Source organism: Alosa sapidissima, chromosome 18, assembly GCF_018492685.1.
Source record: "Alosa sapidissima isolate fAloSap1 chromosome 18, fAloSap1.pri, whole genome shotgun sequence".
NCBI classification, from domain to species: Eukaryota; Metazoa; Chordata; class Actinopteri; order Clupeiformes; family Clupeidae; genus Alosa; species Alosa sapidissima.
The window spans coordinates 14367761-14394345 of record NC_055974.1 but is presented as its reverse complement, the minus strand read 5'-3'; the positions used below and the strand labels follow the sequence as shown (position 1 = coordinate 14394345).

General features: G+C 38.6%; 2 protein-coding genes and 1 long non-coding RNA gene across 7 annotated transcripts in view; 2 read left to right on the top strand and 1 right to left on the bottom strand.

The window, feature by feature from the left end:
- The window catches only part of acadvl (acyl-CoA dehydrogenase very long chain), a 58513-nt gene extending 42006 nt beyond the window's left edge, over nucleotides 1-16507 (bottom strand). Inside the window, exons 1-6 of one of the 2 annotated variants that reach the window (XM_042070526.1) lie at nucleotides 16371-16507; nucleotides 16043-16112; nucleotides 15019-15093; nucleotides 14736-14808; nucleotides 14556-14620; nucleotides 14160-14294 (exon numbers count right to left, since the gene is read on the bottom strand). In XM_042070526.1, coding sequence (XP_041926460.1) covers nucleotides 14160-14294; nucleotides 14556-14620; nucleotides 14736-14808; nucleotides 15019-15093; nucleotides 16043-16112; nucleotides 16371-16444 — 492 coding nt within the window. In that variant the 5' untranslated portion in view covers nucleotides 16445-16507. Of the gene's footprint in view, nucleotides 1-14159; nucleotides 14295-14555; nucleotides 14621-14735; nucleotides 14809-15018; nucleotides 15094-15782; nucleotides 15917-16042; nucleotides 16113-16370 lie in introns of those variants that run through there. The other variant, XM_042070527.1, reaches the window with a different exon arrangement.
- LOC121690144 lies at nucleotides 1245-21862 on the top strand. 4 transcript variants are annotated; one of them, XM_042070558.1, is made up of 3 exons: nucleotides 1245-1792; nucleotides 17179-17295; nucleotides 17725-21862. In XM_042070558.1, the coding sequence occupies exon 3, from the start codon at nucleotides 18469-18471 to the stop codon at nucleotides 19711-19713; it is 1245 nt and encodes a 414-aa protein (XP_041926492.1). In that variant the 5' UTR covers nucleotides 1245-1792; nucleotides 17179-17295; nucleotides 17725-18468; the 3' UTR covers nucleotides 19714-21862. The 4 variants fall into 4 exon arrangements, with proteins under 4 accessions (XP_041926492.1, XP_041926494.1, XP_041926493.1 ...); XM_042070557.1 differs by lacking the exon at nucleotides 1245-1792 and adding an exon at nucleotides 16648-16734; XM_042070560.1 differs by lacking the exon at nucleotides 17179-17295.
- Nucleotides 21863-22715: 853 nt separating this feature from the next.
- LOC121690171 lies at nucleotides 22716-24655 on the top strand. The gene is made up of 2 exons (XR_006025004.1): nucleotides 22716-22856; nucleotides 24210-24655. It is a non-coding gene; the product is annotated as an uncharacterized LOC121690171 (long non-coding RNA).
- Nucleotides 24656-26585: the final 1930 nt, after the last annotated feature.

Sequence of the window (26585 nt, the reverse complement as noted above, 5' to 3'; positions counted from 1 at the left end):
CTGGACTGAATGTGGGAACGCCCACGCCGAGGATGGCAATGGCTTGTTGGGGGAGCTGTGCAACGCCAGCGTGCTGGACTGTGCTTGAGATTCCCAGGATGTTTCGCGCTGGGGATTCTGGGAGAACTGAATGATCATCTCAATACCAATGTTTCCCAAAAGGCTTGTCCCAAGGAGAACAGTATTACCTTAAACACACATGAGGAAACTGAACAGCCCAATCAGTAGACTAGGATAAGCTAGCCAACTATGCTACTTTGTTTACAATATTTCCAGGCTTCAACCAGACAGCTGAATGTGGTAGAGTTGTAATAGAAATAGTAGGCCTAAGCTATAGGCTAATCTGCATAAAGTGTGCTGTCATAAATATCAGACATTCAGTATTCTCTCTTTTTATATCAGGATATAAAATAATACAGATATATTACATTGTAATCCTCTGGTGTTCTAAGGTATAGGCTATTGAAATGTCTAGCCCGTTTAAAACGTGATTTTGAATCTTGAAAATGTCAGATATGGACTCAGCATCTCCAGTAACCCCTAAAAACATACTAACATTGTCCATTTTGGCCAAGCAGCTCTTATAATATGATCAATATAGGCTATTATGCTAATTTATGCTAATTAACTCAATTACACAAATTGCCCAACATATGCAAATTAGCATCCGGCAGTTTCTACATGCTGGGAACCCATACTATATATTTCCATCATACAACTTTGGTGTACTCAACATTTCCGGGTCCACAATGGGGCTAAATGGGCTGTCCACCGGACTATATCCCCTCTTGCTTTCTCTCTCTCCATCCCTGCGCACGGGGCTCTCTTAAATGAGCTGCACCATTTTACAACAATTGCATCTATATTTTCATATTAGAATGTTGTCAAGTGTAAGCTTAAACTACCGTGATCAATTTAAGTTCCCGTGCCGCCCCTGGAAAGGTGTAATGCCCGTCGGTGAATTTGTGTCTGCCGCCGGGTCTGCATTTAAAAAACACTCCAGACACTAACTTTTTTTGTGGGGTGTTTGGAGTATTGTGCGTAGATTGATGAGAAAAAATAAAGTAAAATAATTGAATCAATTTCAAGATGAGTCTGAAACATAACAAAATGTGGAAAAAGTGAAGCGCTGTAAATACTTTTTGTGTGCACTGTAAAACCAAAGATTCTAGCTTTATCAACCGTCTCTGGTAAAACTGTAGCTCAACTTAACTGCTCTTTTATAAGCGCTCGCTCATGACAGAATCTTAGGGGTAACAACTAGGGGTAACTGAGTTTGGTTCGCGAGAAGAAGATAACGGTAGAAAACGGACAAGACGAAGCAGAACTAACGACAAGGGAAACATTGTTAAACAATATATTAGTAGTAAGCCTAGTTCCAGTTGGTATAGCGGAATAATAGGCTATAGACTACGTTTGTTTACTTTCCGATCGTCGTTAGTGTGTTCAGTGTCAGTAACAAAGTTGCCGTTGTAGCTACGTTGGTCAGCTGGCTCCCGTAGCTTCTAGTCTAAAGTGAACATCGACGAGGGATTCGTATTAGGCTACTGTAAGCTGCAGTCTTTTTAGGCCTATGTAAAAAGAGCTACTGGACACGGACTAACAGTTACATATCGATTTAGTTTCCTAGAAAGTAAGCAACAGTTTATCGTTCACAGGCTAGCTATTAGCTCATCTAAGGAAACAGAAGAGTCCCACCGTATCCCTGGCAACCACAGGAGTAGTCTCTCTCCCCCCTGCCATCCATCCCTGACGTCCACGAGTGACTCATCTCCCTTCTCTTCGGTTCACGGTACTGGGTTTCAATTTTATCACACTCCACACTCACGGAAGACAGGACAGCTTGTTTACGTTCACTTATACTGACGTTAACGCTACTGGCTCCAAGCGCTACAGCGGACTCGAACTGAACTCACACACCCAAACAGGTTGGATAACGATACGAACTATTACACACTCCGGAAGAGAGTGTAGCCTATATGGGACGATTCTACTGTACTGTTTAAAGTGTTTCGTTATAAATGTTAAGTCTGTTTTAAGTTGTAGCCTAAGGACGTGTGAATGAGAGAGTGATTGGGCATTAGGTCACTGTTTTGGTGTTTTATTATTTAAGGGTATTCTATTAGCCTATTAGATTAAATATAGACATTTTGATTTATCTATATTTAAATGGCCTGTTATTATGTTTTTATAGCTACTATTGCTATATTATAATATATACTCACCTAGTGTATAGCTAGTGCTGGTGATTTGTTAAGGTAAGTGCCTCACCTGGGCAGCGCATTTGAAAATAATTAAAAGATTTATTCTCTTATTTCTTGCTCCCCCCCCCCCCCCCCCCCACCATCTACAATGTTTAATGTGAGGGGTTGCTTTTATGTTTAATGTTAACCAATAGCACAAAATACTGAATTAAATGAGGCTGCTGGTCAATCAGCTGTGATTAAAAACAATTAATACTATAAACAATTAATCAAATAAGTTCTTGATATTGAGTGATGAAGGATGGCGTAATGGTTAAAAGTGTTAGGGGATTACAGCTGGTCATGCCGACAGATTGCGGATCACTTCCCCCTTCACAAAGTTGTGAAAACTTTGTTAATTAAGGGTAGATTATTATGGAGCTAAATTTGTCTCAATAATATTTGTATATGCGCAGAGGGGGATCCACAAATATTTCTTGATTTGCATGTGTGTTTTGATATCTACAAATAAAAAAAAAAAAATCATATTTGTAACTCGTATATTGATTTTTACAAATATAGATGTGCATTTGTAAATAAAATGCCATTTGTAAAACCGAAAATTTAATTTGTGAAATGTGATTCTGCATTTGTGGATCACCAGCACACGCATTCTTCGCTTTCCAAAGTTACGTGTTTTTGAGACGTTCTTCCTATGAAAGTCACACAAATCCACACGTAAATAGGCCTACTTTAATTCACCGGCACACAGAAATCGCAATCCAGTAGATGGCGACATCCACAAATATTTCTTGACTTGCATTCGTGTTTTGACATCCACAAATAAAAAAAAATCATATTTGTAACTTGTAAATTGGTTTTCGCAATTGTAGATGTGTATTTGTAAATGAAATGGCATTTGTAAAACTGAAAATTGCCTTTGTGAAATCTAATTTTGCATTTGTGGATCACCAGCACACACAGTTTTCGTTTTCGCATTTGTGGATCAGCATTTGTGGATCACGTATTTTTGAGACAAACTTTGCGCAGAGAAGCCACCCAGATCCACAAGTAGCCTGCTGACACGTTCTAATCCAGTAGATGGCAGTGTTGTTCTATGGGACTCATAAACAAGGATCTTTGCTCATAACACACAGAGCTAGCGAACCTAGTTCTTAAATCTAACAAGTTATGCCTTTTACAACAAGCTTTTTGATGGAAAAGTGGTGTTTAATTTCCATAATCTTTGTTTAGTAAACGCATAAAACCGTCAGTTTGCAAGCGAAATCAAGAATTACGATCTTTGAGTTTGTTTATAGTTACCTAGCAACCTTTCACACTGTCAGTTCTTGCAGTTCATTACGGAGTAAAAAAAAAAACAACAGCTGGCAACGTTAAAACAGCTGTTCAGGTGGGCTCATAGAATTGGAACTGTATATGAAATGTTGCGCTGAGCCTGGATTTGAACCAACAATCCTTGGGGTCAGAGCTCACTCACTACACATTTCTTGTAGGCCTACATTACAAACTGACGGGGGTTTTTTACTCGGTAATGAACTGCAAGAACTGACCGTGTGAAAGGCCCAATTTATCTTTTTCCAAGTTTACACTGAATAAGGAGAGGTAAATAGGCCTATTATTTAGACGGAAGTAGCTATTGCACTGGTAAATAGATCACATAAATTCCCATTGAGAGACTGTATAGCCTACTGATAAGCTAGCTAGCAGGCAAACTAACTTAGCTAACGTTATATTATCACCATTTTTTCTACCTGTAGGCTATAAGTTAACCCTTTGTTCACGGCCTGCTTAAACACAGCGCATAAGATAGGCTGTCAATAGGGAGGGAAAGTAATCTCATCGCCATCTAGTGGTTGCGTTCCTAGAGTTTAGCGGAGTGGATGGGATTTTTTTTTTTTTTAGAAAAAATATATCTCGGTGCACATTGGGATCTTAATTTAATGCCTTCCATATGTTAGGCACTGGGGTCACCTCTATTGCTTCAAGTGGTCATACCTTATTTTTAGGATCAGTTGAATTGTTTTGAGTTTTTGTCTTAACACGGTAATAAGGAACTACAGCTGCATGTGACGTCACATGTTTGGCCACTTAATCTCTAACTGATCAATACGCAATTTGCTTAACTGGCTTAACATATTTTTGTAATAACGGAACGTGATGTAAACCGCGTGGTGATAACCTTTATGTCAGGATAACTGGTGTTGTGCTTCTACTCACATGAAGAGCTAGCTGTAAGTGTTAAGTGTCAATGCTAACCAGGCTAATAAATAAACCATGCTACCGTGAGTAACGTTGAAGGGTAAAGTCACGTGACTTCTTTTGTAGTTCGTTTATGAAACAAAAGAAGCAATTTCGATTTTCTTAAATAAGGCAAAATAGGGTCTGACATTTTCACAGTTAGAATATTATTACTGTATAGACACTGAAAAATATTTATAATTCTTAATAATATTTGAAAAAATAAATAATTCGCTGATTTGGCTTCACAATATTTTTTTTAAAATAGGTCTATGGGACTGCTCTATGGAGCTGGTCTATGGAGCTGCTCTTTGATAGGAACGCAACCAATTTGGGGCGCTGGTTTTCACTTTCCCTCCCTATCACTAATAAGGTCGAGATTTCACTCAAGCGTCTGATGTTCATAACTCTGTTCTAGAATCTTTGGTTGTAACACTTAAAGCCTCGGTTGCTAGGTAACTATAAACAAACTCAAAGATCGTAATTGACCTGTCGCTAAGCGCCACCCTTAGAACACTGATGAGCCAATGACAGTCCAGCCTCAACGGGACTCGGACATCAGCTCGGACAACTCCATAGGAAACAACAGGGAGCAGGCATAAAATGACAATAAATTCCATAAATAACCATTAATTTAACTCAAAAAAACCCAACGTATAACCATGGTCAAACTTTTTGCATGGGGGACGTGTAATACTGATAGCCGGTACCCCGAGAGGCTAGAAAACGGGGTATATTTTCACCAACAGTAGCCTACAGGACACCTCTCGCGTTTGCAACAGGTCAACGTAATGTAGGCTACTAAGCCAACAACGTGGGCACAGGCTCCCTGTTAAATCCCAAGATGAAAATGTTCATTAACCAACTACTATATTCTTACTACATCAAATATTAACGTAACCCAACATATCTTCAGTCTTCCACTAGCTAGCTAGCATTAACTTCAGTGGGTTTTGCACGGTGGTTTGCACGGCTACTCGCCACAACTGCTCGTCACCTTTTATGTATTTTAACGTTTTGAATACACCCCCTCCATAGCATAATTAAGTCCCTTTTAAAAAACCCTTCAGACCCCAATTATGTTCCAAGGTGGTGAAAAATATAATAATGATTTTTTCCCATCCTTAATGCAACCATAAATGAGAATCAATAAAAAAATTGTTTTTATAAAAACCTTTTAATTGTTATTTTTTTTGTCCATTTCAATGGACATCGGGTCCAAACAGTTGTTAAAATAGCAACATCATATGACAACATCATACCTATTTTTTGTCTTATAATTCACGTTGACATCACATGGAACATGAACTTGAACAGTTGAAATTATGTTTTTTTGTAAGGAGTTTTAAAATATAATATCATAGATTTTTTTTTGCAGGTCAAAAAAGTAATATGCCGGATTGTGTCCACACAATAGACCTGTGGTGCTAGTGCTACATGTTTAGCAGTTTTCGATACACACACTGTTTGCATTGTTTTTTGCAATTTGTTGTTTTCACACAGTCTTGTGAACTGAACTGTTTAATTACATGTTCCAATACGGAACACTGGAGGTATGCTTGCAACATATTTGTTTGCTCACTTTACTAAATTGTGCGCTCGTTTTACTAAATTGTGATCTCATTTTACTAAATTTTTGCTCAATTTAGTAAACCCTGTGCTTGTTTTACTAAACAGTGCATTTATTTTACTACATTGTGGGCTAATTTGCTAAATTCCACTCTCATTTCACTAGATCACATTGTAAAATGAGTGCACAATTTAGTAAAATAAGCGTACTATTTACTAAAATAAGTGCACTTTTTAGTAAAATGAGAGCACAATTTAGCAAAATGAGAACAAGAGCATAATACACACATTGTGTGCACAATGTAGTATGACAAGTGCACAATTTAGTAAAGCAAGCTTTAGTAAAATGATTTTTAGCAATGATTTAGTAAAACGAATGTATGTTTTCTCAATACATAGAAAATCTTGCAATGACACACCCCAGGAGATGTCATTGCAAGATTGTTTTTATATATCAAGATAATATACACTGTTTTTACTGAATTATGCACTCATTTTACTTAGAGTGCATTCTTAAATTGCCACTCCAAATGCACACTCTGAAACTTTTAACCGTTCGTAAATTCGGAGTGTGGGTCGGATTATTCGTTTATTCAGTGTCACAATCTCGGAGCTTTCAGTGCGTACTCTGGGCACTCCAGCTAAAGGCATGACATCACACAGTAGGCTGAGAGTGTTATACCAGAGAGGGTTGAAGCTAGCCTAGAAATCAAGACACACCCTAGCGGCAGCAAATAATGTGGATCTGGCTTGTCAGGCTAGGTTGAAGCAGCCTGGTTGAAGTGGACCTAAACACTGTTTCACAAGTGCTGTAGTGGTGTCCATATTGTAGGCCTAAACCAAACTATTTGTAACCCAAAAAAATTCACAGAGATTTAGACTGCTTGTCTTTTTCGAACTTTAGAGCGCTATTCTCAGTGTCAGATTGAATTTACAAACGCACCCTAAATTTTGCACTCGTTTTACTACATAGTGTGCTTGTTTTACTAAATCTTCCACACTTTTTTGCACAAAAAATAGCACAATTTTGCTAAATGCTCAGAAAATGTAGCTGTATGTCCATGATTTAGTAAAATGAGGATACTATTTAGTAAACCGGGCACACAATTTACTAAATTCGTGCACAGAATCTAGTAAAATGAGAGGGCAATTTAATACAAACGACCACACATTTTAGTGAAATGAGTGCACATTCATCCAAAATAGCTGAAATAAATAAAATATATATTTAGAATTATAGCTTGGGTCTTGAGGATGTCAGAACCTTGCCTGGTGACAATAATTAAATGAGTGTTGGCTAACATCTCCCAACACCTGGTGTCCATTGGGATGGACATTAAACTTTGAAAAAATCCTGTACTACACGGTTATGAAATATATTCAAACTAACTTCAGATATTATCACCTGCAATGGTTAGAATTATACAGAGTGCAAATTGGTTAGGCGATCATAAACATCAATTCATATTGATGAGGGAAAAAAGATGCTTACTCCTGTTCCTATCTAGCTTCAGAGCCATGCTTGTGTTGTTTGATGTCTGAAGTGCTCTCAGATCAAGTTACAGGTCATAACTGCATTCTGATTGGGTCATCAGGATCCAATCAGTAGCAAAGCATAATTAAAATGGAGAAACCACATATTTTCATTGGTTTAGACCCAAAAATATATCATGTCCATTCCAATGGACCTGGGATCCGAAAGGGTTTAATAGCTTCTGGAGGAAAGCAAATCCTTTTATCGATCAAAACATCCTCAAAGCCTGCTTTCATATACTGTCAGCTGCCATTGTCCACAATGTATTTCTAATCAAGTCTGGTTTGTTTGTCCGAGTTTTCACACGGTAACAATGGGGGGCGGGGCTTAGCGACAGGTCAATTCTTGATTTCGCTTGCAAACTGACGGTTTTATGCGTTTACTAAACAAAGATTATGGAAATTAAACACCACTTTTCCATCAAAAAGCTTGTTGTAAAAGGCATAACTTGTTAGATTTAAGAACTAGGTTCGCTAGCTCTGTGTGTTATGAGCAAAGAATCTTTGGCTATGAGTCCCATAGAACAACACTGCCATCTACTGGATTAGAACGTGTCAGCAGGCTACTTGTGGATCTGGGTGGCTTCTCTGCGCAAAGTTTGTCTCAAAAATACGTGATCCACAAATGCGAAAGTCAAGTCAAGTCAAGTCAAGTCAAGTTTATTTATATAGCACATTTCATACACAGAGGTCATTCAATGTGCTTTACATAAACAAAACCAAACAATAATAACAAATAAAAGCATAGAAGGGCAATATAGTCAAAGAATAGTTAAAAGGTAAAGATCAAAGGCAAAAGTAGTAAAAAAAGTAATAAAAGACAAAGTAGAATAATTATCAAGGCAGATTCAGAATTTGTAACTCGGCACAGTTAGCAGAAAGCATCTGAGAACAGTTTGGTCTTAAGTCTAGATTTAAAACTGGCTACAGTTGGGGCCTTTTTAATGTCATCCGAAAGTTGGTTCCACAGCTGAGCCGCATAGCAGCTAAAAGCTGCTTCACCATGTTTAGTTCTAACTGTAGGTTTTACTAGCAGGTTTTTCACCTGGGACCTGAGAGGACGAGAAGGTGTGTACTGCTGAAGCATGTCTGACAAGTATTTAGGTCCTGCTCCATTTACTGATTTATAAACAAGCAATAGTGCTTTAAAGTCAATTCTGTGACTTACTGGAAGCCAGTGCAAGGACTTAAGAATTGGAGTAATGTGGTCAGTTCTTTTAGTTTTTGTTAGAGTCCTAGCTGCTGCATTTTGTATCACCTGAAGCTGTTTAATAGTCTTTTTAGGAAGGCCTGTGAACAGTCCATTGCAGTAATCAACCCTGCTGGAGATAAATGCATGAATGAGTCATGTTTTGACATCAGCCCTCTGAGTTTGGCAATATTTTTGAGGTGGTAAAAAGCTGATTTAGTTATCGCTTTCATGTGGCTGTTGAAATTTAGATCACTGTCAATTAATACACCAAGATTTTTAACAGTATCCTTTGCCTTCAACCCTTTTGTGTCAAGGAGAGTGGCAACCCTAAGTCTTTCCTCATTTTTACCAAATATAATTACTTCAGTTTTTTCTTTGTTCAGCTGAAGAAAATTTTGAGACATCCAGGTGTTGATTTGTTCTATACACTGACACATAGATTCAAGAGGACCATAGTCGTTTGGTGATAGAGCGAAGTAAATTTGTGTGTCATCTACATAGCTATGATATGAAATAAAATTATTTTGAATGATTTGTCCAAGTGGGAGCATATAGAGGTTGAATAATAGTGGCCCCAAGATCGACCCCTGGGGAACACCACAGGTCAAGGACGTTGGTGTTGAGGTACAGTTTCCGATGGCAACAAAGAAGCTCCTTTCTTGTAGATATGATTTTAGCCAGCTGATAACTATGCCTGTAAATCCAACCCAGTGTTCTAGTCTGTGTAGTAAAATATTGTGATCAATAGTGTCAAATGCTGCACTAAGATCCAGTAGCACTAGGACTGATGTTTTACCTGAATCTGTGTTGAGGCGTATGTCATTGGAAACTTTAATAAGAGCTGTTTCAGTGCTGTGATTTGTCCGAAAACCAGACTGAAAGTAATCAAAATACCCATTTGATGTTAGGAAGGTGGTTAATTGATTAAAGACTACTTTTTCAAAAATTTTGCCAATAAAAGGTAGATTGGATATGGGCCTGTAATTGTTTAGCATGGAGGCATCCAGGTTATTCTTCTTGAGAAGTGGCTTTACAACAGCTGTTTTCAGTGACTTAGGAAAAGTGCCAGACAGCAGTGATACATTTACAATTTGAAGGACATCCGCCGCTATGAGGTGAAAAACAGTTTTGAAGAAATTGGTAGGCAGAGTGTCTAAGACACATGTGGAAGAGCTGAGATTCTGTACCGTTTTTTCAAGTGTTTCGTAGTCTATCAAGCTGAACTCTGACATCAAGTTTAGTTTCCCTCTGTTTGTTGCTGGAAGTTCAGGTTGTTGAATTTGTAATTGAGCAGATATGTTGAGTCTGATTTTGTCAATTTTACCTTTAAAAAAAGATGAAAACTCATTGCATTTATTAGTTGAGAGAAGTTCAGGCGCTAATTGTGAGGGGGGATTTGTTAACTTATCAACAGTTGAAAATAAAATACGAGTGTTATTTGAACTTCTATTGATAATGTTAGAAAAGAAAGACTGTCTTGCTTTGCATATTTCAGAGTTATATGTGCGGAGCATCTCTTTATGGATTTCATAGTGGATCTGAAGTTTGTATTTACGCCATTTTCTTTCAGTCTTCCTACACTCTCTTTTTAGAAGTTTAACTGCTGGATTTTGCCTCCATGGTGCTTTCTGTTTGTCCTTAACTTTCTTGAATTGTAATGGAGCAATGTCATCCATAATGTTTGCCATTTTTGCATTAAAGTGATCAAATAAGTCTTCAGAGTCTGACAGTTGACTTGACTTTAGTGAAAGTGCTTGCTCAAAGAGAACACTTGTCTGATCATTTATGATTCCCCTTTTTACCATCATAGCTGTGTTTTGAGTGTGTGGGGACATAGACACATCAAAGAACACGCAGAAATGATCAGATAAGGCTAGGTCTTTAACAGCTGTAGAGACATCGAGACCCTTTGTGATAACAAGATCGAGGGTATGGCCGAGAGAGTGTGTTGGCCCCTGTACATGCGGTGTTAGGGAGAAAGTATTGATTAGTGCAATGAATTCCTTGGCATAATTGTTTTCAGGATTATCCACATGCAAGTTTAGATCCCCTGATATAATAAGACAAAACTGTGTGTGCTGGTGATCCATAATACAAATGCCATTTCATTTACAAATACACATCTACAATTGTGAAAACCAATTTACAAGTTACAAATATGATTTTTTTATTTATGGATGTCAAAACACGAATGCAAGTCAAGAAATATTTGTGGATGTCGCCATCTACTGGATTGCGATTTCTGTGTGTCGGTGAATTAAAGTAGGCCTATTTACGTGTGGATTTGTGTGACTTTCATGTGAAGAACGTCTCAAAAACACATAACTTTGGAAAGCGAAGAATGCGTGTGCTGGTGATCCACAAATGCAGAATCACATTTCACAAATGAAATTTTCGGTTTTACAAATGGCATTTTATTTACAAATGCACATCTATATTTGTAAAAATCAATATACGAGTTACAAATATGATTTTTTTTATTTGTAGATATCAAAACACACATGCAAATCAAGAAATATTTGTGGATCCCCCTCTGCGCATATTAGGGGTGTAACGGTTCATGTATTCGTATTGAACCGAAACGGTACGGGCGTCACGGTTCGGTGCATGAATTTACACGGAGAATACACGGTATAAAAATACATAAAACTCTTGTGCGGATTAATCAATTACTGTTAAGTAGCGAGAGTTACGGGAGTTCTTTAGCGACACCTAACGCTAATCTGTAGCCTCGCCTTAGCTCTGAAGCTCTGATTGGCGCCTATGTTCTTTTTTGTCAGGTCGTCGGTCGAGTCCGTCAGTCAGACACACAAGAGTTAGAGGATCTGCTGGTCTCTTTAAGATCGCAAGTTTGAGAACTTCAGTTACAGTAACGTTAGTACAGGCGAAAGAGTGGTGGATGAGATGAAACTGTGTCGGCGTTGTTCAGCAGTTGTTGGGTATGTGAGTGGAAAAAATGCTACACATATTCGAAGCCATCACCCAGATGATGTAGGCTACCAATCACTGAAACGAGGGGAAAAAACTTCCCCTGCGCTTCAGCAGCCTTTGGATACACATACAAATAGGGCCAAAACCTATGGCTTAAATTAAATGATTTCGTATTGACAGAAAGCTATGTAAATCGCGTGGTAATTACCTTTATGTTGGGGTAACTTGTAACTTCTCACATGAGGAGCTGGTAGTGTTAAGTGCATAGACAGTAAAATAAAGTGACAACGCTAACCAGGCTAATAAACAAACCATGCTACGGTGAGTTAACGTCAAAGGGCAAAGTCACGTGACTTCTAGTTGTAGTCTGTTTATGAAATGAAAGGAGCAATTTCGTTTTTTTTAAAAAGGCAAAATAGTGTGATATTTTCACAGTTAGTAGGCTAGATTATTACTTTACACAAAATAACTTTACTTTACACAAAATAAAAAAAATATTGTAGACCCTTCCATATACAACTAAACACAGATGTTGAAGGTCTTGCTTAAGTGGATTTTTAAAAATAATTTTTCTATGTAATTTGCACTTTCAGAAATAAGAGATGCTGTAGGCCTATTTTCAGTTTTATAGCTGATTGTCTTATTTTGTTTACAAGTTACAGATGGAGTCTGGGTACTTATTGTACTGTTTAGCCTACATCTTACACACTTCAGGCTGTTGCAGATAGCTCAGGGAAGAGACTGTACGACACTAGGGGGTACAGCCTGAGACATGTACAGGGCTCTACAGTGCGCCCATTTCACTCGCACATGCGAGTAAAAATGATGCCATGCGAGTGCAAAAAAATATTTAGGCGCACTGGTGCGAATGACTTCTAATCATGTCAATGTTTGTCTACAAAATACACCGCAACATCGAGAAATATTACTGGTGCTAACCATAGAATCACGTCGCGAATGCAGCATAAAAACTACACCTCCCATAGCAGTTTCGCGTTGTGACTCGCTAGTAGTCGCTTCTATCAAATCCAAGGACGCGCAGGAAAAAGCGGAAAGTTAGACTAGCCAGCCAAGATGCAAAGATTGAAGAAATTAGTTCTTCTATCCACCGAATTCATTGGATATAGGAGGAACAGGATGAGATTCTGAGAATGCAGTGAGAGAAGGAAAGGTAACCTTTTAGCCCAGTTGACGTATTGGCTGCAATATGCAAAATATAGCTGTAGCGAACCGGCACAAAAGTAGCCTCCCGTAATACTCCCGTTTTATTCAAAGGTAGAACGCTACTGACAACTCCAGGCTTCCACGCATGCTTGTTTGTTTACACCGAATACAAGCTGAAGTGCAAAACAAAAGTAGGCCTAACGTTTGCCTACTGCCCCCATCAATGCAGATATTTCAAATAAAAACTATAAGTATAAAACATATATCCTTGATTAGCCTATGTTGGGTTTTGTGGAAGAGGAAATGGACTGTTTTAGTAGTAGTATTAGGCAGTATGCAGTGACAGGTCACCATGGGCATATTTGGATTAGCTATAGATGGATTCACAAATAAATAAATTAGCCTACATTTGGCAGGATACTTGATATACAGGCTAAATGCAAATATGGAAATGTATTATATTATTTTACATTAACAAAATGTAGGAAAATAGAACAGACTGAAAATAAAGTAGGCACTGATCTTTAAAATCCTGTTACCTGTAGCCTAAATGTTGTCAGTCATTCTTAATATTCGCAATTGGTGCACTGGCATGTTTAACTGTTAGCTGCAGTATAATGTTAAATTATGTGTAAGTTAAGTACAGAACTGACTGTGCGCCCAAATTTTTGTATGTGCTCCTACATTTTTTAACTTGGGCGCACAAGTGCTCCTGAAAAAAAATGTTAGTGTAGAGCCCTGATGTACAAAAAAAAAATGCTTTCTGCATTTTTGTTTTGCTTTTCCCTCCATTGTACCGAACCCGTACCGAACCGTGATGTCCGAACCGAGGTATGAACCGAACCGTGACTTCTGTGTACCGTTACACCCCTAGCGCATATACAAATATTATTGAGACAAATTTAGCTCCATAGATTATTTCATTTCTACTTTTTATCATCGTATGCTATAAATAAGTTCATCCGTGTTGAAGTAGCGTGAATGTTAGCCTACTGGAGGCGATATTGGAGCAATTTTTTTTTCTTTCTTTTTTTTGTGCAAAGAACACACTGTCTTTCATAACGCGGTCATGCCTCCGCGTGAAATGAAAAATCGATTTCTGAGCAATCGATGTCAACCAATTCAGCACCTTCAGGGTGAACAGTGCCTTGTATGTCGAACGTAAGGAGCTTTTCGTAAGAAGACTCCTAAGGGACAGGTTGGGAACCACGACTATAAAGGTAAACAACTATGGTAAGGTTTACCTTTGGAGTCTTTGTAGCTCGCTAAGAGTGAACGTTATCAGAAACCCAGCCCGAGTTGCTTCACAGAGCGGCCTCTGTACCCACCTGTGTGTTGGTGAGGCCAACGCCACCCAGGTCAGCGGGCACCTGTAGGCCAAAGGCCCCCATTTCTTTCAGGCCCTGCATTGTGTGGTCCTCCACCTTCTCCAGAGCATCATTCTTGGCTGGGTCATTAACCTCCTACACACACACAAACACACACACACACACACACATCCATTGACATACTAAAGAAGGGTTTCTATTAATGAACATTATGTGACTTGATTCAGCTTATTGGAACATGGTGGTTTCATGGTTCGTCAATTTGCATCTAGGGACCAAAGTCAGTGTGAAAAGATCTCAGCTTTTACTTGTGGCTAAGTAAATGCATGTAGGAGATTCAAAGACCTCTCATATTCCACTGCTTGAAGAAGAGGACAAACAGCACCGCTGGCTTACCTCAAAAAACTTAGAACAGGGTCCCACAAGCTCCTGGAGAAACTGGGTCTGCTCCTCATTCAGCACTGAAAGCACAGGCGGACAAGAGTCCCATTCAGAGCTGTTCCATTCTCCACATCGGAGACATTTCCACCACATGACATAACCTTGACACTAACACACCACTATTACAATGCTCACCTGAAGGATACGGAAACACCTGAGCCGTGCTGATCTGGCCCTTGAACATGTTCACTGCAAAAGACTTGGACTCCTGGCAGATAATAAATCAGTACAGTCTGTCACTTCTTAGTTAAATAAACAAAACAAAAAGTTTAGTCTCGTATTTATCATAGATGTTTTTACAGTGTACAAGAACACAATGTGATGCCCCTATTAGAAAAAGTAATACAAATTCAACAGACGATTCTCATGGATGTGTCTGGATTTTTGGAAGGAAAGAGGGTAGAGTAGTGGTTCATACCACCATGGCGTCCTTGTCCACCTTATCTGCCTTAGAGCTAGAGTCTGTTCCGACCACTTGCTTATCCAACACCGCCTGAAGGAGGGTAACAGAGTAGAACGGAGACATTGGAATTAATCAATAACCCGTTTACCAGTTACTACAGTAATTTAAATATATCTTTAAATAAACCCATATACGGCATAACATACATCACAGGTACCCAACTTATAATGAAAATATATCAGAAAATATATAATATTACAAGTAATTGTGTCAATCACTAGGCACAAAAGTGCTTCATAGTAGCTATGTGCTATTATACAATTACTGGTATATTACTAGAATACGGTACTAAGATTGTGTTGGATAATTTACAGTTCTGGGAGTGTGAAAGACAATGGAGGTAATTGAGTATGAAGATAACCAGGAAAAAGAGAATTAACAATACTCTGAAGGTCTAAACTCTTAAATCTCCCACTTTAGCTAAATGTCAGTCCAATAGTGAGGAGTGTGATCATGATGCCCTTTTAGCTATGTCATTGTGATACAACAGATGCCAACTAGAACATAGAGTGCAGCCAAGGACACAAGATCCTATTCTAACATGGTGGCAGCATTGACAGCCACCTAAAAAATATGATTAAGAATTAAGTCAATCACTTGAAGTGGGGGCTGGGAATGGGAAAATTTAACAAATTAACAAAACAAAAACAAAAAACAATCATGGCAGGAATACTCAGACATGTCTTGTGTGGGTATTATGTGCTGGTCCTGACGTCTACCTTTCATCCAGAATTCCCACGAGTCATGTGACCTCGAATGAACTTTACCCCACTTCCTACCGACACGGTGGTCGGCAGAGGACATGAACTGAACTTCGAGGACCAGACTACAGCTGCGAATCTGCAGGAAAGCCTAGGCTTTGTAGAGTTTGGGCTCTTCATTAACTTACAGAACCAAACCATGAACCGTGAAGAGTAAATACTGCAAATCAAGGTCAAAGTACAGTTGCTGCTGACATTTCGTTTGAGTCACAGCCTACCTCTGCTGCTTGGCTGGCATAAAGACGGGCATTATGAACGGAGACAAGGTTTCCCTTCTGATGGTTCGCCCTTCAATGTAAAGAGTGACAAACAGCACAACATATAGCAGTTATCATCCTCTACTTAACCAGTATCATTGACTTCGACAACGCAACTGACCCAGTTAATATTTAAATTAAACGTGTCTTGCTCCATTAGGTCGAGGTCCAAACAACAGAAACAATGCTGTTAACTTACTGTAACTTAACGCTGCCTTGCAACAGCACCCCCGTAACAAAAATCAAGTTAGCTAGGATAGCAACACAACATGACAGCATGAAAACTTACCCAGGAAGACAGTTTGGCAGTCTCAAAGCGGTACCGCATAAAGCGGACTTCTGTCTCATCTGTCTCAGTAGCATTATTATTAATATCGGGTTAAGTTGAAAAATAAAGACAAACGGTTCGAGGTTAGTTGCTAACGTTACTTGGGCCAAGAGCTAAGGAACCAACCCTACGTTGCTAAGCGAAATAACTGACAGCTTCGACTGGCTGGGTCGTCCTTAAATGACTGCACGGAAGCAGGTGGTAGCCTACAAAGCCCAGAGCGGTAGAAAAACAGAGTGGCTGGGTGGCATCGGCTGCCATCTTTGAACCAGGTCCTGTAGCGGAGCGTGGAAAGCACTAACGGCGGAAAGTTTGAACGCTTACGGTAAACTACACAGTGAATGTAAATTGAGCAATGGCTGAGACATCTGACGGTTCTTTTGCATCTTTAAGTCTAGAAGCAATGCTTAATGATGGGGATATGTTTTGGGAGACAGTCACCAGAAAGAATGCCAGGCAAAGATCAGACAGCGAAGGGGATTCAGTAGGTTCAGTAATAACGAAAAGAAGCAAAGCTAGCAAGCCTTTGAGAAATCAGGATGATGTATGGAAAGTGGTTATAGTGTTTGAACAAAAAGGTGGACCAGATCTACATCCAATTCATATAACCAAAGCAATAGAGAAGGAAATTGGAAAGATTAACCATGCACGATTTATGGGGAACGGGAGATTACTGATCTTTGCTAATTCTGAAGAACAACAAAGCAACATTCTTGTATGTAATTATAAACTTCACTTAATAATCTCAAGATAACTTCTCACATCCCAGGGGCGGCATCTAAGAATAGAGGGGTAATATCTGGAATCCCAATATCAGTGACAATAGAAGAAGTCATTGAAAGTTTAAAAGAACATGGTGTTACAGAAGCTAAACGACTGATAAAAGGTAAAGAGAAAACTGAAAGCTTGTCTATTCTCTTATGCTTTAAGAAAGAGATTAAACTACCATCTAGAGTCCAAATGGGATATATGTCTTATGCAGTGCGTGAATACATTCCTCCACCTTTAAGGTGCTTCAATTGCCAACGGTTTGGTCATGTTGCTAATCAGTGCAGAGGAAGACCAAGATATGCTAAATGTGGGGGAGAACATGAGTATGGCAAATGTGATCAAGAAGCTGTGTTTAAATGTTGTAACTGTGGAGGGAACCATAGTGCAGCCTATGGTGGATGTGAAAAGCACAAGGAGGCTAGAGAAGTTCAGAAATATAAAGTTTCACACAAAGTTTCTTATGCAGAGGCTGTTAAGAAAATTGAAATAGAGAAAAGAGGCTATGTTATGCCAGCTAACGCTGTTGTTCCCCCTTGTCTGATAGAGCAAACGACCTGGAGATCAACTGATAATCATCAAATAAGATCATTCAGTAGAGAGAATCAAAGGAGTCATAAGGAAAAAATTCAACATGTAAATACATCTGAACGCCTCCAGACAGAATGTTGTGAATTTAAAAAGATGTCAGAAGACATTTTGTTGATAAAGAAAAATGACTTTCTTGCTTTTATTTGTACAGTGTTTACTAAAGTAACTGATCTCACAACGGGAAAAGATAAGATCAAATTAATTGTGGATATTGCCAATGACCTTTTAGGATTTAGCTCACAAACAAGTATGATACAAGAGATGATGAATAAACATGTTGGTCAAAATATTGGGTAAAATCTTAATGGTACTTCTTATTCTCCAATGGAATGCTAGAAGTTTAATTGCTAATGGTCAAGAGTTTAAGAGATATATACATAATTTACAAGAGAAGCCTGAAATTATATGTATCCAAGAATCATGGCTAAAGCCACACCTTGACTTTATTCTAAAAGGATACAATAGCATCAGATGTGACAGAGAAAAAGGTAGAGGTGGTGGATGTATGACGTACAAACGCATTGAATCTAAAGACCATGAATGTGTAATAACTGAAAATTTTAATAAAGATAGTGGTACATTTTACTATTATTAATTATTATAATCCATGTAAAGCACTTACTAATGAATTATTAAAAAGTGTTCTTACAGAAAGCCACAGAGAGATCTGGTGTGGTGACTTCAATGCTCACAATAGTTTATGAGTAAACAGACAGACTTGAACGGCGAAGCTGTTGAAGAAATGATAAATGATCAAATGCTTGTATGTTTAAATAATGGTTATGGCACTAGACTCAATATTTATAAAAATGAAATGTCATGTATTGATCTTACTCTAGTAGATAAGAACATTGCTAGCAGATGTGAGTGGACAGTAGATGAAAGTACTAGTATAGGTAGTGATCATTTCCCAATTACATGTCAAATAGATATTGGCTTTAAGATTGAACAAGGTTATATACCTCATAGATGGGTGTTTAAAAAAGCTGATTGGGAGAAATATGTGGAATTATGTAAAGAGATTGGAAGCCTATCCATAGACAATGAGCAATCAATTGATGAAATTAATGGAATAGTGAGCTCTTCTATATTGCTTGCTGCTTCCCAAAGTATTCCTATTAGCCAAAGTTTTAAGAAACAAATTAATGTTCCATGGTGGAATGATAAATGCTCAGAAGCCATTAAGGACCGAAATAGAGCTTTTAAGTTACTGGGTAGGACACTAACTATGGACAATCTTATCAGTTATCAAAGAAAGAAGGCTATAGCCAGGAAAGTTATTAAGGAGGCTAAGAGAGAGTCATGGAGACAATTTTGCTCTTCAATAGGAAAAGAAACCTCTTTAAATCAAGTATGGATGATGATTAGGAAGATGGTGGGTAAATATAAGCCTCCTCATATCCCTGTCCTAATGAAAGATGGGATTAATGCTATTTCAGATATTGATAAAGCCAATATGCTTAATAAAGCATTTGCAGATATTCACAAGGGTAGCCATCTAGAGGAGCGTTTTAAGAAACGGAAAGAAGAAGTATTGAAAGCAAACAAGAATGTTTTAAATCAAAAAGAACAAAATATGTCTATTATGGATGCAGACTTTAGTATGTCAGAACTTAAAAGGGCACTGAATAATACTGCATACTCTGCTCCAGGGAGTGATAATTTATGCTATGTAATGTTCAGGAAACTTCCTGACAATGTATTAGAGAACATCCTTAGTCTATTTAATAAGGTATGGAATGAAGGTAATTTACCAACCATTTGGAAAGGGGCAACAATTCTACCATTCCCTAAACCAGGTAAAGATGCAACTAGCCCAGGAAATTATAGGCCTATTGCACTCACTTCACATTTGGGTAAATTGATGGGAAAAACTCATAGTAGTGAGATTAAATTATTTCTTAGAATATATCAACCCTCTAAAGGGATATCAAACAGGATTTAGGAGGTGCAAGTCTACCATGGATGCTTTGGTTAAGCTATGTAATGAAATTGAAAAAGCACTAATTATGAAAGAAGTAATGATTGCAGTCTTTTTGGATATTGAAAAAGCCTATGACACAATGTGGAGAGAAGGTCTATTGATTAAGTTAAAAAAGCTAGGTATTAATGGGAAAATGTATAATTACATACTTGATTTTCTTTCTCAACGCTCCATTAGAGTCAAAGTTGGTGATGCAGTATCTGCAGAATGCATTGTCGAAAATGGTATTCCTCAGGGAAGTGCTATCAGTCCCATTCTGTTCAACATAATGATTAATGATATTTATGAGAATCTGGGGGATAACTATGATGGTCTACTATATGCAGATGATGCTGTCATTTGGAGAAGGGGACGCAACATCTCATATGTTAATAGTAAGATACAAAAGGATATTAACAGTCTTGAACAATGGGGAGTTGACTGGGGCTTTACATTTTCTGTTCAAAAATCACAGGTGATGTATTTTACTAGGAAGAAAATTCATGAATACCATAAATATCTACTATATAATCAGCAACTGGAGATAAGTGAAACATTTAAATACTTGGGAGTATGGTTGGATTCCAAACTTACATGGAAAAATCACATTGAGTATATTGAAACTAAATGTAAAAAGGTAATTAATCTTATGAGGATGGTTACTGGGCATAATTGGGGAGCTGACAGACAGTCCTTGATTAACATGTATAAAGCACTGATAAGATCATCTATTGATTATGGCAGCATAGTATACAGTTCCGCATGTAAGAGTTCTCTCATGAAAATTGAGAGAATACAATATAAGGCCTTAAGACTTGCCTTAGGCGCATTTAAATCAACCCCTACTAGTGCTTTATAGAAGTTAAGGAAGCCCCTATTAATTTAAGATTTGATCAATTATGTTTGACTTACTGGGTCAGGTTAAAGGGAAGTTTCAACAACCCTTCTATGTCTGTACTAGATGATTGCTGGGAATACTCAAAGAAGTCCTGTGGATTTGGTTGGAGCATTAACAGTTTAGTCAATGACTATAGTTTAAGAGACCTCAAGTATGGCCCAGCATTAGCATTAATCTGCATTTCCCCCATGGCTACTTCCTGATCCAAAAGTTAATGTTGATATTAATAGCAGAAAAGCATGAACATCCTACCAAACAAAGCTTCACTGATGCCTGTCTAAATTATATGAACAACTATTATGGGTATCTAAGAATATTCACTGATGGTTCTAAAGATCCTAGTGGCAGATGTGGTATATATATTCCAGAATTTGATAAGAAATATAAATATAGAACAAGTAATTATTTATCAGTATTTTCTGTTAAAATGACAGCAATAATAACTGCTCTTAGGTGGGTTGAAGAGGTTAAACCTCTTAGATCAGTTATCTACACTGACTCTATGGCAGTACTTCAAAGTTTTATTACAGATAATTATGCGTGAAGATCTGATTTTAGAAGTAAAGTACCTCTTATTAAATATTGTTAGTCTAGGGTTAGTTATTCAGTTTTGCTGGGTACCAGGGCATTATGGAATTATTGGTAATGAAATTGCAGATAAACGAGCCAAAAAAGCCCTTGAGTTGAGTATTAAAACAGGAATTGCACGTAGATGGCAAGATGAATGGGATTCAGAGAGCAAAGGCAGATACTATCACAATAATCAGAGTAGCATTGGAGGTAAAAGAATTACATCACTAGGTCTTAACAGACAGTAGTCTTAACCAGATTGAGACTGGGTCATAATGGCCTTAATGCTATATATTTAATGGGCATAAGTAATGGTATATGTTCTGAATGTAAGGTCTTGGAGGATGTCACTCGTGTCTTATTTTACTGTAAGAAATATGAGCAATTTAGACAAGTATGGAAAGAGCTTGATGAGGAAAACGACATTCACAATATATTACAGGAACAAGGAATGCAAGGATAAAGAATTAGATATCTCATTAGGTATCTAATTGATTCAGGTATAATTAATAGAGTGTAATTTTTTTTTTTTTATGATTTGAGATCTCAATTGCCAACGCTCCTTTTACACACTCCTGTGTAGTACCTGAGTAGGTGGCGGTATATAACGAAAGATATGACCCGCCATTAATCGAACGAAGAAGAACAGAGTGGCTACACTCCATAGACAGTAAAAGAAATGGACGAACAGACTCCGTCGTTTTCAATGGGAGGGCACTGAGTCAAATAGAACGATTTTTCAGTTGGTCCCCCCAGTACTGCGCAGACTCACACTTAACTTCGTGACGTGAGCCATCGAACTGAATCTTGTAACTCATATGATAGATACACAGAAATTCTTCTCACACTTCCTTCGCCTTCAAAGTCATCAAAGTTAAACATTTATTTATGTACTATTATTAATATCATCCTCACCAAGTCGTGTTAATGTTGAAGCTACCATACATGATCTTCAAAAACAGTCAACAAAACAAAAAAGTTATAGCCTTGAAGCTAATCTTCTTTCCACTTTTCCGACCTACGGTCAATCCATCGAAAACCTCTGTAATGATTAGTGCCGTTTTTAAAAAAATTAGGTTTACTTTTTTATTATTATTAGGTTGCCTCTGTGTAATGCTTTACCTTAACATACGGTCGTGTATGCTAGGTTTTGCTTATGAGTTACCGTCATAGACAGTAAGGTGGACTGAGCTTCTTATCCAAACAATACGGTTATCTCCCTACGGCGCGAAAGAGAGATTACGTCAAAGCTAGCTTCCCTCCAACCGAACAAGCTAACCATTCTTCTTACAGGTAACCAACGTTACGGACGAGGTAGTGGAGTCTGTTTTGCCTTTGTAGTGTTTATGTGGATTACACAGAAGCTACAATATCGGCACAGGATATATGTTATATGAAGTTATGGTATTTCAAAAAAATCCTAGAATGAATGGACTTCTATGGGAGTTAGCAGAGAGGTGGTCCCTCCAGCCTACGTCGATTCTTCTACTTCCGGGAATTCGCCTGCCCCCTTGCTACACTCCCATAGACTTCCATAGGAAACAATGGCGGCGCTTTTTCCAGGCTACTCCGGCGTTATGCAGAGCTCAAAAGTTCCTAACTTTGACATTCACGGCTTTAGCCCCATCCACTTGCTTTCTGCCTGATATTGTCAGTGGTAAGTAGACGAAGGTACGACGTTTTTTCAATTGACATATGCATTTCCTATACCAACTGCACTAGTAGATACTGGTATTGTTCTTTGAGGTTTTTGTGCTGCTTGTTTAACTGATATTTATTGCTTAAATGTTGACCGACATTTTAAAGCCAAAAGTTAGCCTGCAAACCTTGATGTGGAGAGAGGCTAGATTAAAGATAATGTTCCTACGTCAATAATGAATTTCAGACAAAACACATTTGGTTAGCCTATTGTAGTAGGGGAACTTTAGATGATAGGGTGGTTGTCAACAGGTTTTTATTATGTTTATAATGCTATATTTTTCAAACCTGATTGCGTTAGCTTACTAGCTTACGTTAGCTAGTCAGCTCATTCACATACATAGTGTTAACGTTAGACATGCTATGAGGGGGAACACGAACTTTATCTTGATAAAATACATTTCATACAGCATGGTAACTCTATATTCAGATGTGCTGGTTATCAATGGGTTTGTGATTAATGCTCTTCAGGTGAAAAATCGAGGAAATTAATGTGATTATTGTCTTTAAACCTGATATAGATTAGCTTGCTAGATGGCGAGTTTTATGGCGTTATGAACTGAACCGTGGGCTGAACATGACATGAAGTAGGCTAGTGTCCACGACTTGTGAAAGAGGGGATTTCAGTTATGTATTTCAGGGAAGGCAGTAGGAGCAAAACCTAGACTATTATAAGGTGTTGTTGTTGTTACTGGTGCGTGGCTCTTGTGTCCCTTGCCAGCCCAGTCCTGTGCCACTATCACTGTTCCAAACAGGACAGTGGCACAAGCAGTAGGCGAGTGTGGCACGAGCGTGGTCGTGGGACCGTAGCGTCTGCATAGTAGCCTACAGTAGGAGTTTTTGCTCCAAATGATGATCGGTTTCAGTTAATTTAGTTTTCTGTAATTTTACATTTCGTGTTGGTGTTCTTGGTGTAATAATTTTGATTGCTTTGTCTGCCAAGTAATTTGTCAAATACATAGCGAAGTTTGCATGGAAGAGACTGACGTGACAAGAGGGCATATGCTTTCATTAGGTCAGTGATCTTTGTAAGTAGGACAAATGTCTTTTTTTGGATAACTGAAAAGTGTAGTCAGGTTAATAGGGCATAGATCACTCTGAAAGTAATCCCCAACAAAATTCTTCATGTTGTTATTGTTATAGTTTTTGTGTGGACTTGTGGCACCCCCAACCAGCCTTGCAAATGTTCGGCTGTGTATGGGTATGTAAAACTTGCTGGAGATGGACTCTTGCTTAGGTTTCTGTGTTACCTGAGTGTTACCTGCTCTGTTCTCTCCCTCTATTCTCCACTGTGCCTGTTCTGCTTATCCAGGACCAAGGATGCAGAGGACCAGAAGGGTGTGCGATATATGACTGGAATGGTCAGATACGATCATTTTTTATGTTTGAGGTCCACACGATGGGGCCCTTACACAAATGGAGTTGTGTTGATCCAGCATCTTCCACACCTTCCATAACACTCCCGACTCCAGCCAAATGTGTTGCATCCTCCTTACCATGTCCATCTTATAGGTGTACAGAGTACACAGAGGGCTAGCCATCCCTTCCACATTGTGTCTTTTGTGTAGTTCACACACAATTGTTGTTCAAACTTTGGAAACTGAAATCTTTTTATTTTTTGAAAACCTAAATGAGTGCCAGACCACCTTTTTATGTTGCAGTGTCACCATACCTTTCTCCCAGTCTTTTTTGCATTTGTTCCTGTTCTTGTTTTAAACACACATTGAAAACTTAATAAAAATTCTATTGAAAACCTAACATGTATCAGTCATCCTTTTCATGCTGTAGTCTGTATTTTATTTAAACAGTTGATTGCTTATTGAGTTACAAGTGTGTTATTGAAACAGTGGGTGTCTTGCAGTATTGATCAAACTTTCACATTTAAGTTGTTATTGATTCTTATTTAGCCTATGTGTTTTTGACATGTTTATGGCTAGTCTTAAAATGTTACTACCAGCCACCTTTATACTATTTTTCTAAAGGAGAACAGATTTAATGCATGGGGGGGGCTATGCATACAAAATGCATAGCCTATGTTTTGACAATGTAAGTAAAGTATATGTAGCGTGATACAGGCAAATGTAGGAATCCAATAACATGTCCAGCAAGGAAACAAACGTTCAATGTTAGAACTACCAACATATTTTAGATCGATGTTGCAGACCAATTATACTCGCAATATGTAATTGACACTATAGGCCTTCTACACTTCAGCGGTTGAGAGTGTTCTAACTGGTAGCATCATCACCTGGTATGGGAACTCCACAGTTCGAGATTGTAGTACTCTGCAGAGAGTAGTGCGCTCAGCTGAACGAACTATAAGAACTCAACTCCCTGCTCTACAAGATATCTATTCCAGAAGAGTACTCCTCAGAGCCCAAAAGATTCTGAAGGACTCTTCTCATCCTAACAATGGATTATTCCTACCGCTGAAATCAAGAAGACGCCTATGTAGTCACAAAGCCAGAACTGAGAGACTCCGGAGAAGTTTTTATCCCCAGACCATCCGAACTCTGAACTCACACTATACTGACTTTGCACACATTCACTCCTCATCACTCTTAAACATTTCCCAACTCTGAACTCACACTATACTGACTTTGCACTCATTCACTCCTCAGCACTCATGACCCCCCCCCCACACACACACACACCTACATGACTTTTAGCACTTTTACATCCCTCTCCCTATGCTACAGACCTTTTATTTATTTTCTTATTTCATCACACGTCAAAACACACACACACACATATCTGACTTTCTCCAACTTTTGCACATCTCCATAGAACTTTTTATTTATTATTTTTGATTTCTCCTCCATCTATCTACCAATGTCCTTGATTGCCTAGCCTTTCTACACCCACCCCACCCCATCCCCAACACACACACAAAAAAAACACACACACACTTACATCATCACTGTCATCACCTCACATACATACAGCACACTGCTTGCTACAGTAAGCCTCCTCTACATACTTGCTGCACACTGCCCCCCCCCCCCCCCCCCCCTCCCTACATACACAGCACATTGTCTTCAGGATCTTCTCCAACACACATCCTCTACACTGCCCTCACCTACCCACACACACACTACACACACACACACACACACACAGTCACTGCTCCACTCCCCTCCCGCCCACACACACATCTTCACTGTCATCACTCACATACATCATACATACAGTACTCTGCTTGCAATAGTAAGTCCCTTCACCATACTTGCAGTACACTCCCTCTCCCCAACATACACAGCACATTATTTCATCAGGAAGCTTCTCCAACTCACACATCCCCAACATACTTACAGCACACTGACCCCCCCACCCCCCCCCCCCCCCCAATACACAGCACATTGTCTTTCTTATGCAGCCCTTGCCACTTAATCTTCTAACCCCCTTCTACTGTACTTTTTACCCCCCCCCCTAAATGCACAAATAGGCAGTAACTATATGCATGTGACAATACACTTCCTTGTATCCTTGTAATGTAAGCATACTAACACGTAATAACACTCGTTTTTGTTTTGTTGTAATGTTTCCCGTTCAATAACGCACTTGCTGCTGTCTATCCCATTGAAATAACACTACACGCGAAGAGCTGTTTGGAACTGTTGAAGCGTACGTGAACCACGGCGACTTCAAAGAGTGTCGCAACTCTTTCTATGGCTCTGACAAAGCCTAA